General features: G+C 40.4%; 1 protein-coding gene across 1 annotated transcript in view; it reads right to left on the bottom strand.

Moving 5' to 3' along the window:
- Positions 1-73: 73 nt before the first annotated feature.
- tmem244 (transmembrane protein 244) overlaps positions 74-12326 on the bottom strand; it is a 49130-nt gene continuing 36877 nt past the window's right edge. Inside the window, exons 5-11 of the mRNA XM_054761274.1 lie at positions 5303-5380; positions 4968-5121; positions 3090-3175; positions 2935-3011; positions 2728-2853; positions 917-961; positions 74-476 (exon numbers count right to left, since the gene is read on the bottom strand). Coding sequence (XP_054617249.1) covers positions 379-476; positions 917-961; positions 2728-2853; positions 2935-3011; positions 3090-3175; positions 4968-5060 — 525 coding nt within the window. The 5' untranslated portion in view covers positions 5061-5121; positions 5303-5380 and the 3' untranslated portion in view covers positions 74-378. The remainder of the gene's footprint in view (positions 477-916; positions 962-2727; positions 2854-2934; positions 3012-3089; positions 3176-4967; positions 5122-5302; positions 5381-12326) is intronic.

Raw genomic sequence — 12326 nt, 5'->3', positions numbered from 1 at the left:
TTTGAAGTACTTGGTGCAAAAGTTTGAGAACCATCGTATTAGTTGTTAGCAAAACCCACACAAAAACAGCATGTCATTGCAGTTGGTATTTAATGCACACCAAACTAACGTACACAGCACAGTGAGGATGGACCTTCCGCATCTATAGAACAAATATCCCAAAACATTTGTGTGTACAAATGGTCAATCCTCATATAACACACACCTACATGTTGTAGGCGTATACTGTCATACCCTACTAAAGCATGTAGTTAAACAATACAAAAACAACGGATCTGTACAGAATAATAAAATATAGAAATGTATGTAATAAAATATCGGGTTATTTGTACAAGAGGGGGTACTATTCCACATTTAAGCAAGTCGTCGTCGTCATCATCAGAAGTTCTGCAGCTCAGCCGGATAGACAAAGTTGCTCCTGAAGAGTTTGTAGGCCAGTAGCTGTCCTCCGAATATCATCATCACCAGGCCTGAGCCTACGGAGAAGAAGAAGCGCTAAATGCAATCATGAAGGAAGGGAGGAGGGATGTGAAATCTGTTAAAGGGGTCCTATTCTGCTCATTTGGGGCACTGTAGTCAAATTTATTTTCATGAAATACTCCAGAAACCTCAAGCTGTGTACACGGGAAATCTGCATGCTTCTCCTCTTGGCCGAAACGCTCCTCCCCTGACCACGCCTACTCTGTTGCCATTGGTCAGGGGTCGACGGTTGGCTTGTGAAGTTTGCCGACCCCGCTCACGGGAATTAGAAGTGGCATAAAAATGAAATCGGGGCTAACTTCAAAACGCACCAACCTCACGATACGGCACTTCCGTATCTTGTAGAACAAGAATACAACATTTTAAAAACAGACTTAAGTCTGAAAAGTTGCAAAGGTAGGGTAGGGCCCCCTTTAAGAACGTGGGGAAAGCTCACCCAGTGCGATCCACCAGTGCTCCGTCGACGGGAAATCTGACATCACTGCAAAAATGATGGTGAAAATGTGACATTTCATGAGGGAAACGTGCCTTTTGTTGATTCATTTTTTTGTGTGGTTGATAAAAAATAAAATGTAGCCAGTGTTCCTGTTGGTTACTTTTTCAAATACAACTTGTTTTTTTATTATAAAAGACAAAAAAATAATTATTTAACTAAATTAATATGATATTAAACTAGAATTTTGCTATATATGAATATTATGTTGTTACTTTCTTTGACAATTTCAACTATTATTATAATAATTATTTGCGTTATTATTTGAATTACCAATATTTTTCTTTGCTATTAATTAACAAGGCATCCATTTGGAATATGTAGTAATTATTACCAGGAACACTGGCGACATTTTTTCATCAAACAATCAATCTTGCTGAAAATCCCAATACTTCTAAACTATTGCGTATAATAATAATAATAATAACAACCATAATAATAATAATAAAGTTTCACTAAAAATAAAAAAAACAATAACAAACTTATTTATTACTTTTTTATTTTAAGTGAAACATTTTTTAAATTATTACAATACATGAAAAAAGTGTTTATTTTATTTTAAATGAAACATTTTTTGAATTATTATTACAAAAAAATGAAAAAAATAGTGTTTCTTATTTGATATGAAGTGATGCATTTTAAAGTTATTATACTTCATAGTTTAGAAGTATTGGGATTTTCAGCAAGAAAATGAAACATGGCAACAGTGGCGAAGCTCATGATGGGCGTTGCTTTGATATGGAAGAAGTGTGAACCAGCATTGACATTGCTTTTAGGTTTCATAGCGTGCATGGATCACTGGGCTCATCCGGGGGTGTCCAAACGAGCGAGGGCCACATAGTAAAACATGAAAGGGTGCAACTTAGCCACTTTGATATTTTCTAAAGCAGTACATATGCTAACTAGTGATACTGTGTATATTTTAAAAAAACTGCATCTTAGCTTTGTGATATACGTTCGGTATTGTAGGTGAAAAAGCCTATTATTACTATCAGCTTCGCTCTTCGCTCTTTTCTTTCCATTTTTGCTGTCGATTTTTTTTTAACTTTCCAAATATTTAAACTTTCTTCTTAAACAATCTTCGTAAATTTTCTTTTTGTAATATTATGACTTTAATTCCCACAGTATAATAACTTTTTCACCAACATAATGTTTTTTTTTGTTTCTCATATTTGGATAAAAAATCTTTAATATTTCTTTGGTAATGAAAAATGTTTTTTTTTTCCTTATAATATTATGATTTTATTCTTTATTTGTATTCTTTTTTCTCTTAATATTTTGAATTGAATTCTCAAAAAAATCACAACTATTTTTTCTCCTTTTCTGCTGTTTTTTTAATTTGTAAAACGATTTAAACTTTCTTTTTATACATTTTATTTGATCATAATTATGACTTTATTGCCATAATATTTCGACTTTATTCTCGTAACATTAAAACTTTTTCCACAACCTAATTTTCCAAAAATTACAACTTTATTTGTTGTTGTGTTTTTCATAATATGACTTTAAAACAAGTCTTTCCTTCATATTTCAACCTTTATCATGTCATTTTCCTCATACATATTATTACAATGTTATTCTTGAAAAATTGCAGATTTTTCCTTTTTTTTTTTTGTCAAATTCCATTTTTTATATAATGTGCTGCGGTACAATAAAAAAACAGCCACAGGCTGCAAATGGCACCCGGGCCTCACTAATCTTGTAGTGCGTTTGTGCGTGTGCGTGTGTGTGTGTGTGTGCATGTGTGTGTTCACCAGCTACAGTCATGGCCACGTGCAGCAGGGTGACAGTGATGGCGTAGTCCCACACCCACTCCTCCACTATCCAGGCGAACACCAGCCCACCCAACACATAGGTGACCTCCGTGGAGATGACGCCCACTAGATGGTAGACAGAGAGTGTTAGAGTGAGACACTGCAGCCAATTAGGGAAGAGGAGGAAAAGAAGAGGAAGATGCTCACCCAGGTATTTGGGATTCTGCCATGACGGTTGCATTGTGTAGTCAAACGGCGCCAAAAGGCTGTTGATCTCGTGAACCCTGTACAGCAGACACGTAATTGAATTAGCGCACGCTAAAACGTCGGGAAGAGACCACGGAGTTCCAGTGTCGGGCTACCTGAGCAGGCCGATGCAGAGGCTGACCACCGTGTAGTAGAGGGAGTAGAAGCAGACCATGCACATCAGCAGATTCTGCAGGACGACCTAAGGAGAGGAAGGAGAGGAAACAAGCGAAGGTGACTATGTCGCTACAAGTCTACTGACCTTTTTACACGTGACATTTGTGGTGCTCCTTTGGGTCAACATGCTAGCGTACATGTAATACAGATACCCTCAATGTTTCAGAATCAGGCAAATGCTGAATGATTTACAGAAAACCTTTTGCTTGATGGCGGCCATGTTTTCCAACCAATGTTGCTAACATTTGCCACACATGTGCTTGCCAGTCCCCCCCAGCTGTGTAACAAATTTCATAGTGATGGGGCAGAACACTCAAACGTTACAGTGGCCGTTTTGTAGACAGCAAATGTGACAAATTCCAAGTCAATCCAATTTATGGGGCTTGATAACAGCGCCACCATGTGGCGTTTTTGTCAGAGAAATAATAGCACAGGCCATACAGTACGGGTGCATGCTTTGACAAATTTTCACCCTTTTGTGTGCAGAGGTTCAGGAGTGGAAGAGTAGCAAAAACATGTACTAGTAGTAGGTTGGCCCTCAGTTGAGCACAGACCTCCGCCAAGACTGTAAGTTCATATCTGAATTTTGGCATGATAACATTCATGATCTTCTAAGAAACTGAGGGGAAAAATGCCTCAATTGTCACTTTTATCTGGATCTGTACCACTTTTTAAATGTTTTTTTATTAAAAAGGTGTGCATCTGCTTATATGTGCTTGATATATTTAAAAAAAACATATTAAACTCTTTTTCTTTCAAAAGAGTCTTCTTGGATAAAAAGAGTATGCAGTTTTGTTAAGATTATTCTTTTTTTTTAAGTTGTTCCATTTATATTAAAAATCTAGCAGGTCCTTCTGATGGCTAACAGATGATTAAATCATCTCAGGTCTTTAACAAGAGCAACAAACCGAAGGCGGGAAGCAGCTTTAAAGCAGAGGATTCAGCGTTGAGTCCAATATAAATGGGTTACTCTGTTGTGCTTGATCTGGACGGAAGAGGGCCGTCTCTGCACGGCAGGCTGTGAATGCCTGGGTGAGTTCCCCTGCCCCTGATTTAGAGGTCTCGCCCCCAACGCAAGAGATTTAACCCTTTAAATAGAGTAGCCAGGTGGAGGTGCACACCCGGGGTAACTCGGGTTTGGACAGCATTAAGATAGTTGTCGTATACATCATGATCACACAAAGTGTAAAAACGTCTGTCTTTTAGCAGACGAGCCACAAACTGCGATGACGACAGACTAATTCTGCACTCATTTGGTTTGTCAGCTAACAAGGCTAAGATATGGATGCTTTGTTCAGATAGCTTAGCATATACTGTATTAGCCCACACTGGATTGCTTTGAGCAGCTTTAATGCATAAAATGTGTCAAAGTACATTCCTTACAGTCCTTACATTTTTCTGTATGCAATCTCTTGGGGGAAAAAGTTAGTTTTAAATGGAGAGCAGCAGGTCGCATGTGTGCTGGTCTGGAAGCACCGGTGAGCTGGTGCTATACTTAGCGGCAGCGAAACACATCAGCTGACTCTGTTGGGCTTGTTTTCCACGTCCTGACTGGACTGCACGTACATAAAAAGTGCTCCTGGAAGCACTGAGACAGAATAAACCGCGGTGAATTTTTCTCTGCATGACATCACCAGAACCCAAACTAGCAATCTTTTAGTGCGCTACTACAGTACAAATGAACTGTGATACACTCCTACATACTGCATGTTTACTCGAATGAAGTCACTCCTCATTACTGTCTGCCATTAACAAAACTCAAACAAAAATGTGTGTCAATTATAAAGGCTGTAATGTGCACAACGAGGCGTCCTTACCCAGGTGTCGCTGGGTGTGGTTTTAAGCGACACCGGTCCATGGCGTTTTATGAGCGTAAATCCACAACAACGACAGCAAAAGTCCAACAACATGAATGGCTGCGACTCCGGCAGAGAGCACCTAACCTACATTTCTTCATTCATTTGGTCTATGCTGCGGAGAGAGGAGGGATGGATTGAGGGGGGCTGGATTATTGAGAAATGGGATTACGACTAAGAAGTCTGAGTAAATCCCGGGAGGGATAACGGCGTGCATGAACGTGTGCACATTTAAATTGAACCCAAGGAAAGGAAGTTGTGCTTTGTGATTTTCTTTTGCACCTGAAGCTGCTCACCTCGTCACATCACTTCCTCGCTTTGTCGCCTCATCTCATCATGTGGACCGACTCAGTTCATTTCTCTTGCCGTGCTTCCTGCACATTCAAAGACAATACAAGAGAACCGAAGCAATCCCACGATAAAAAAATAAAATAAATCAATATCACATTTGTATTTGGTAAACGCTAAGAATTCTAATAATTTAGTACACATCACAGGAGTTAAACTATACCGCAATAATGCAAAATATATTCATATTTAATAAACATTTACCATATTTTACAATATATTTATAGTGCAATAAATTCCTACATTGAATTTATCACGGTTGTATCCATTTATTCTTCACACATAATTGTTTTAACATTTATCTTTACACATTTTGACCAGTCATTTGTATATTTAATTTGTTTTATTATATATGAAATGATTGGTTTCAGTATTAGAAATAAAAACCATTCGATTCGATTGTAAATACAGTTTTTAACATTAGAGCCCTGTAGACATGAAATAACACCCCTATAGTCACCATTACACTCCTATTATTCATTGTTTACACCCGATTGCGCTATTATTATTATCTATTATCTATTATGCTCTAGATGGCCACAAGCTAGCAAGCTAGAGGGTAACACTTCACAATAAGGTACACAAAATGACAGTAGTTAATGAGGAACGAACCTACTTAACCCTAACCACTACTCATTAGTTCTTCATTAGTTCCTCAGTAACTACTCTAAATTTATGTGCCTTAGTTCCTCAGTAACAACTGTACTCATTAGTTCCTCATTAGTTGATTAGTTCCTCAGTAACTAGTCTCAATTTATGTGCCTTAGTCATTAGTTCCACATGAGTTCATTAATTCTGCATTAGTTCCTCAGTAACTATTGTATTTTTGTGTTCCTTATTGTAAAGTGTGACCAAGCTAGAGAGCTAACAAGCTAGCTAGATAACCAGTTAGCCTCAAATGTATTTCTTCTAAACTTAAGAAAAGGTTTCAAACAGAGTGGGAAGAAGGACAAAGTAAGAAGCCACAAACGTACCACTTCCACATGGAATGGGAGGAGAACCTTTCTTCACTCTGCATCCATGGCTGGCTACATGGTGTGCAAGATAGGGTAATATAATAAGTAGGACTGTCCGATATTGGCTTTTTGGCCAATAACCAATTCCGATATCAACCGATACCGATATATGTAACATCACATATCTCCTGTCATGGAATTTAACACATTGTGGTGACCCACAATATAGACATTTTAGACATTTCTCTTGGAGATTAATAAAGTATTTATCTATCTATCTACCAAGTGTACTGCCGTTTCCGGGTCATGAGGTTGTTGTAGCCACTCAGCTGTTGCTAAAGAACCGCTTGCTTGTTGTTGAGATGAGTGGAGAGTCAACTGATTGGTGCCACCTACCTCAACTACTGTCTCGTTGTGAACCACATTTGGTGACCCTCGACGTGGGTAAAAATGTCGACTGACAAAAGTGACAACGAGACCATGCCGGCGCTAACGTCTGAGGTACACCCACGCCCGTGGTCTCAACATATCAAGCCCAGTTCCAACTGCGAGGAATAATGCAGGATGTGACAAAGTATTTCCACGTATTGGTGCCGCTGGATGCCTCAATGACGGCAAGTATGCGAGCCTATTGGCCTATATATACAGCAGTTTTTTATTATCGGTTTTTATTTTTGGGAAAAACCTGATAAGGACATCAACTGATGTTACATTTTTATGCCAATGTTGGTGTCCCATGATAGCGATGAGCCGATATTATCGGACATCCCTAGTAATGAGGATGGACGTCTCATCCATGTACCATTACTGCTGCCTAGTGGCCAGAATACTACATATCACTTGCATTTCAATATGTTTTGACTAATAATAGACCATAGTCCACCACCAAACAGCAATCATGATCATGCCATACAGCAAGGGAGCGATAACCAGACCGCGATATTGCAAGAGACGACTGTAATAGAAGATCATAATCTTCTTCACATAATCACTGATGCCGTGACGGTCTCATCATCTCTTCCCGTATATTCCAAAAAAAAAAAAGAGCGACCCCATCATGAGCAGCATCCCGTCTACAAATAGCAACTTTTGACTCTTGAGCATCACAGCTTGTGTCAGACACACACTTCTTTGCTGCCTGAGTGAGGTTAATTTGGCTGCCACGGTAACCCGCATCAGTGTAACCATAGCGATGGAGTGCAGGGAATGTGGAGAGAGGAGAGTGGGGCATTTGTCCTTCACTGCTGTGCATTTCTTTACTCCAAGTAAGTGTGGGTGTTTGTCACAGTCCATCTTCAATGTGATGGATTAAAAAAAAAAGAGAAGAAGCTTACATTTACACTTATTCATGATTAAATCAGCCCGAAAACTTGTAGTGTGTTGTTTTAGAATACACTTGCCTGCTTTTTTTTTTTTTAACAGAGAGAATGAAATAAGACAGAAAGATTCAAAAGATAAATCTAAAAAAAAGGTGTTCGGACAGTGAGTGAGATGAAACAAGTGGTGTTGTGTAAAGTGATGTGAACACACTACTTACAGGAAGATCCCAAGAAAATCAATGCATCCCACAGGGAGGATGCTGACAGAAAGATTGAAGCTCGCTCAGAGACGTCAGCGATGGTGTGTGTGTTTTATAAGTGCACACTTGCAGTATGTACGATGAATCATAATTCATTCAAGATATGCAAAACAAAAAAACATAGGGGGAGAGCAAAGGATGAAAATCTAATAGACTGAATTATTTGCACATATGACAGCCAAGAAATTATTTATGTGTACATTTGAATGTGTAAACATATTCACATACAGTATGTATGCAAATACAACATTCGACCCTCTTCTGTAGCTAAATAAGGCAAGCAAAGCAGAGTACGAAGGGTGTCATTGGTGGTGTCATTGTCTGGAGCTGCACGAGTGCTGCCGGCAGTGGGGGACCTGCGGTTCACCGAGGGGAAACATGAATTCATGTACTCTGACATTCTTAGGGCATTCAATCGGTTGCAACTGGACTCTTCAGGTTGTCTTAGAAGACGTTTCACCTCTCAGATTCGATAGGACAGCTCTAGTCTGAGAGGCTTGTGCAAGATCCAATCTATTTATCCTGTGAAGGAGGAGGCGGGTCCTGGAGGAAGACTGAGGAAATTTGGCATGCCCACCACAATCCTGAGTTGCTTCTACAGATGCACTATCGAAAGTGTCCTTACCGCCTCCATCACTGTTTGGTACGGTAACTGTACAACACGTGATAGGAAGGCACTCCAGCGGGTGATCAAGACCTCACAGAACATTGTTGGGGCAGCCCTCCCCTCACTGCAAGACATTTATAAATCTAGAGTCCTACGCAGAACACACAACCTCATCAAGGACAGTACACATCCACAACACTCATTATTCACACTCCTACGGTCAGGCAGACGCTACAGGAGTTTGAAGTCCAGGACCACAAGGCTGGCAAACAGCTTTTACCCACAGGCCATCAGGCTCCTCAACGAAGCACTCGCACACGCCGCACGCAACACACGCACACACTCATAGCACTTTATTTATTTATTTATTTATTTATTTGTATTATTTACTTGTATTAATGTCTCTTCTGTTGTTGTTGCTTAATTTATTGGTATATATGTTTTCTTTCTTTTCTTGGGAGAATGAACAGAATAAGATTTTCATTGCATGGTATAACTGCTGTTTTACTATGCACATGACAATAAAACTCTCTTGATCTTGATCTTGATCTCATCCGAGCAAGCTTCATCATGTTCAAGGACTCTCATCCGAGGAGGCTTCATCAGTTCATGCTCAAAGACAAGGTGGGACACACACTGGTCAGATTCGATAGGACAGCTCTAGTCTGAGAGGCTTGTGCAAGATCCAATCTATTTATCCTGTGAAGGAGGAGGCGGGTCCTGGAGGAGACAGGAATGGTTGGCTCTTTAGTGGTGTCAAATTCCGAGCGTTAGGATACAAGCCCGCCAACAATCATCGTTTGGCCCCTCTAGACTAGAGCTGTCCTATCTAGTCTGGCTGGTGTGTGTCCCACCTTGTCTTTGAGCATGAACTGATGAAGCCTCCTCGGATGAGAGGCGAAATGTCTTCCAAGACAACCTGAACAGTCCAGTTGCGATCGATTGAAAGCCCCGAGATTACAACAGTCAAGCATGGTGGGCTGTCTGCACTGGGGGACAGGAATTCCAGCATGTACTGTGACATTCTGAAGCAGAAACTGGGCCGCATGGTAGTTTTCCGACACAATAAGGAGCCCAAACGCACCTCCAAGATGCCAATCACCTTGCTCAGGAAGGTGAAGGTGAAGGTGAGCACCTGTGGGGCATCCTCAAGCGGAAGGAAGAAAAGAAGGGAGGTGTCTGACACCCACAGTCTCCACCAGTGATGCCATCATGGAGGATTCCAGTAACAACCTGCGTTGCTCTGCTCCATTCCATGCCCAAGCGGATTAAGGCAGTCTTAGATAACAATTACACACTAAATATTCACACAAGCTATACAAGCTGTACACTAACTACTCTACGTACAGTACATCCATCCTATAGACTAGTAAAATAACACACCCTAATCGGCTTTAAAAAGCTCTAATGAACAGACCACGTGGATGCTTGTCTGTAAGGGTCGATTGACTCGAACCGCTTGTGACCAGATACTGGTTCACGGTATGATTCGTTAGCTGAAGCCGACAGTGAAGACACTGAACGCCATTGCAGGCGGTCTTGCTTTGAGAGAATGTAAACACCACCAGAACTGTGTGTGACCATGTCAACAGGCCAAAGGTTGGACTCGCAAAGGACCACCACGGTCGGGAGAAACATCTGAGGACCCCCTTGGGAGTTATTTCTAGCAGTCAGGCTTGTGGGGTTATACGGGTCGAGGTCAGGGGTGTCCAGCCGAGGATGACATCCAGGGAGCCATGCGAGCAAAAAAGTCGTTTGTAGCAGTCAAGCCCGGCACGTAAATACAGGAAATGAGCCGCATGCCAACATCTGTAATGTGTTTTCGGGAAATAAACTTATGCTGATAACATCTCACGGCCATTTTGAAAGTTGTACAAGAACAAGAACATTCTCAGGAGAGTGCAGACCTCTGCCAAGGCTCAACAACAATGCCAAACAGCTACAACTACACGATATGCAACATATGACTGTCCAGATGCTTTTTTAATCCTGTTGAGTTCTGTTGTTACATATACTGTACGTAGGTTCCTTGTAAATTTCAACTAGCACCAAGTAGCCGTTATTAGCGGTTATTCCACCCCAATCTTGTAGGTGGCAGTAATGAGCAGTACAACATGATGGACAACTGCCAAACACTGGTTCACTTTGTGGATTAGCATTTAATCAATGATAAATACACTAAATATGTGTAGCAAGATACACACAAGTGGATTATTTTTAGCATGAAACTTCATGGAACTATAATACTACATTTTTAAGGCCAATATTAAGGCCAAGATTTGTGATTTATAATACAAGTTTGCACATGAAATACTGTATCTTTTAGCTACTGTATCTTTAGCTACAAGGCAGAAAACCTGTTTACAACCTTTTAAATACGTTTCTTGACATGATTGGAGCCCACAAGTCATGAAATAACAGCCATATAGTCACCTTTACATTTGTATTACCTAGGGATGCTCCCATCAGCGTTTTATGCTGCCGATACCAATCATCCATGAAACCAATCACGTGTACATTTTAAAATGTATTATTGGCTATATCAGAGGTCACCAACAGAGCTACTTTGAACGAAAATGGTCAGTTTCATAGCTTATATTTCACGCCAAACAAAGCGAATATGCTTTGTTTTACCAGAACATAAACAAAATGCTGGTTTCAGAATGCATTTCTTCCTAGTGTTCTCACATTAACTGAAAACCTGAATGAAAAGCAGACTTGCAGGCGCCTCGTGTGGTCGTGGGGGGCTCACGTTGGTGACCCCTGGGCTATATGATATGAAAGGGGAACCATAAAATTTAGAAAAAAACATATTTGACTTTCTTTTTTACTTGCTGGTGGTAGCCGCTTGTCGCCTCCCGTGTGCGTGGTTTGCTGCGATTTGACGGTGGGTTTTGCTGTTTGTCGCCTCCCGCACACGCGGGCGCTACATTAGCCGCCGCTCGACCGATGACCACATCGCGAGCCTCAATAACTCACCACTTGTCAAGTGCCCGCCCCCCAAATGCCACTTTTCCGTGCCATGTTTTGTAGGGTGGAAAACTTATATCACTCTCACAACGACGGGTAAGTCCCACACGGCAGCCATGCTTGTTTTGGCTTTGTGAAGGGAAAGTGAGCAGGAGGCGATCGCTATAGGCTGGATGCTGCAATGGGGCGTTATAAAGCAAGTATCAGCATATGCCTTAATGGTGATCTTTTAGTTTTTATTGTCGTAATTTTTACTTATTATTTACATTGACATTCCTTTATTTACTTATTATTTATGGTTTTGCTAGTCTGTGCAGCACTTTGGAAACAGTGTTTATAAAATGTGCTATATAAATAAAGTGGATTGGATTGGATTGGATTGGTGGCTTTAAATGGCTTTACACTCGTATTACCCAATATAGTAGACACAATAACAGTAAATAAGACTCCTGCTGGAGCAGTGTCACAGTAAATGTATTCCCTAGGGAACCTTAGTGACTGTCACACCCAACAATGTAGAATACAGGTGCTACAGTCACAATTACAATGCTTCTTCTGCCGTGTATTTTTATTTTAGTTCACTTAGCCTTTCTTGTGTTTGAAAATGCTTAATTTAGGCCAAGAATAAGTACAATTTGCTTAAATATGCATATTTGTTTAACTAATAATAAGCCGTATTCAACCATGTTTTTGCTGTTGTTAGGAATAACAAAAGAGTGCCGACCAGGGAATAATTTTTTTTAAATTAAATAATTGTTTTTTATGCTCCTCTACACGGCTAGCCAGTTGTGTACATGTGGTGCATTCAAAGACCATTTGCAACCCGGACAACCCAATCAGAAGCCCCTCCCCCTACGTTA

The sequence above is a fragment of the Dunckerocampus dactyliophorus genome, chromosome 19 (assembly GCF_027744805.1).
Source record: "Dunckerocampus dactyliophorus isolate RoL2022-P2 chromosome 19, RoL_Ddac_1.1, whole genome shotgun sequence".
In the NCBI taxonomy this organism is placed as follows: Eukaryota; Metazoa; Chordata; class Actinopteri; order Syngnathiformes; family Syngnathidae; genus Dunckerocampus; species Dunckerocampus dactyliophorus.
This window is presented reverse-complemented; position numbering and strand designations above follow the sequence as displayed.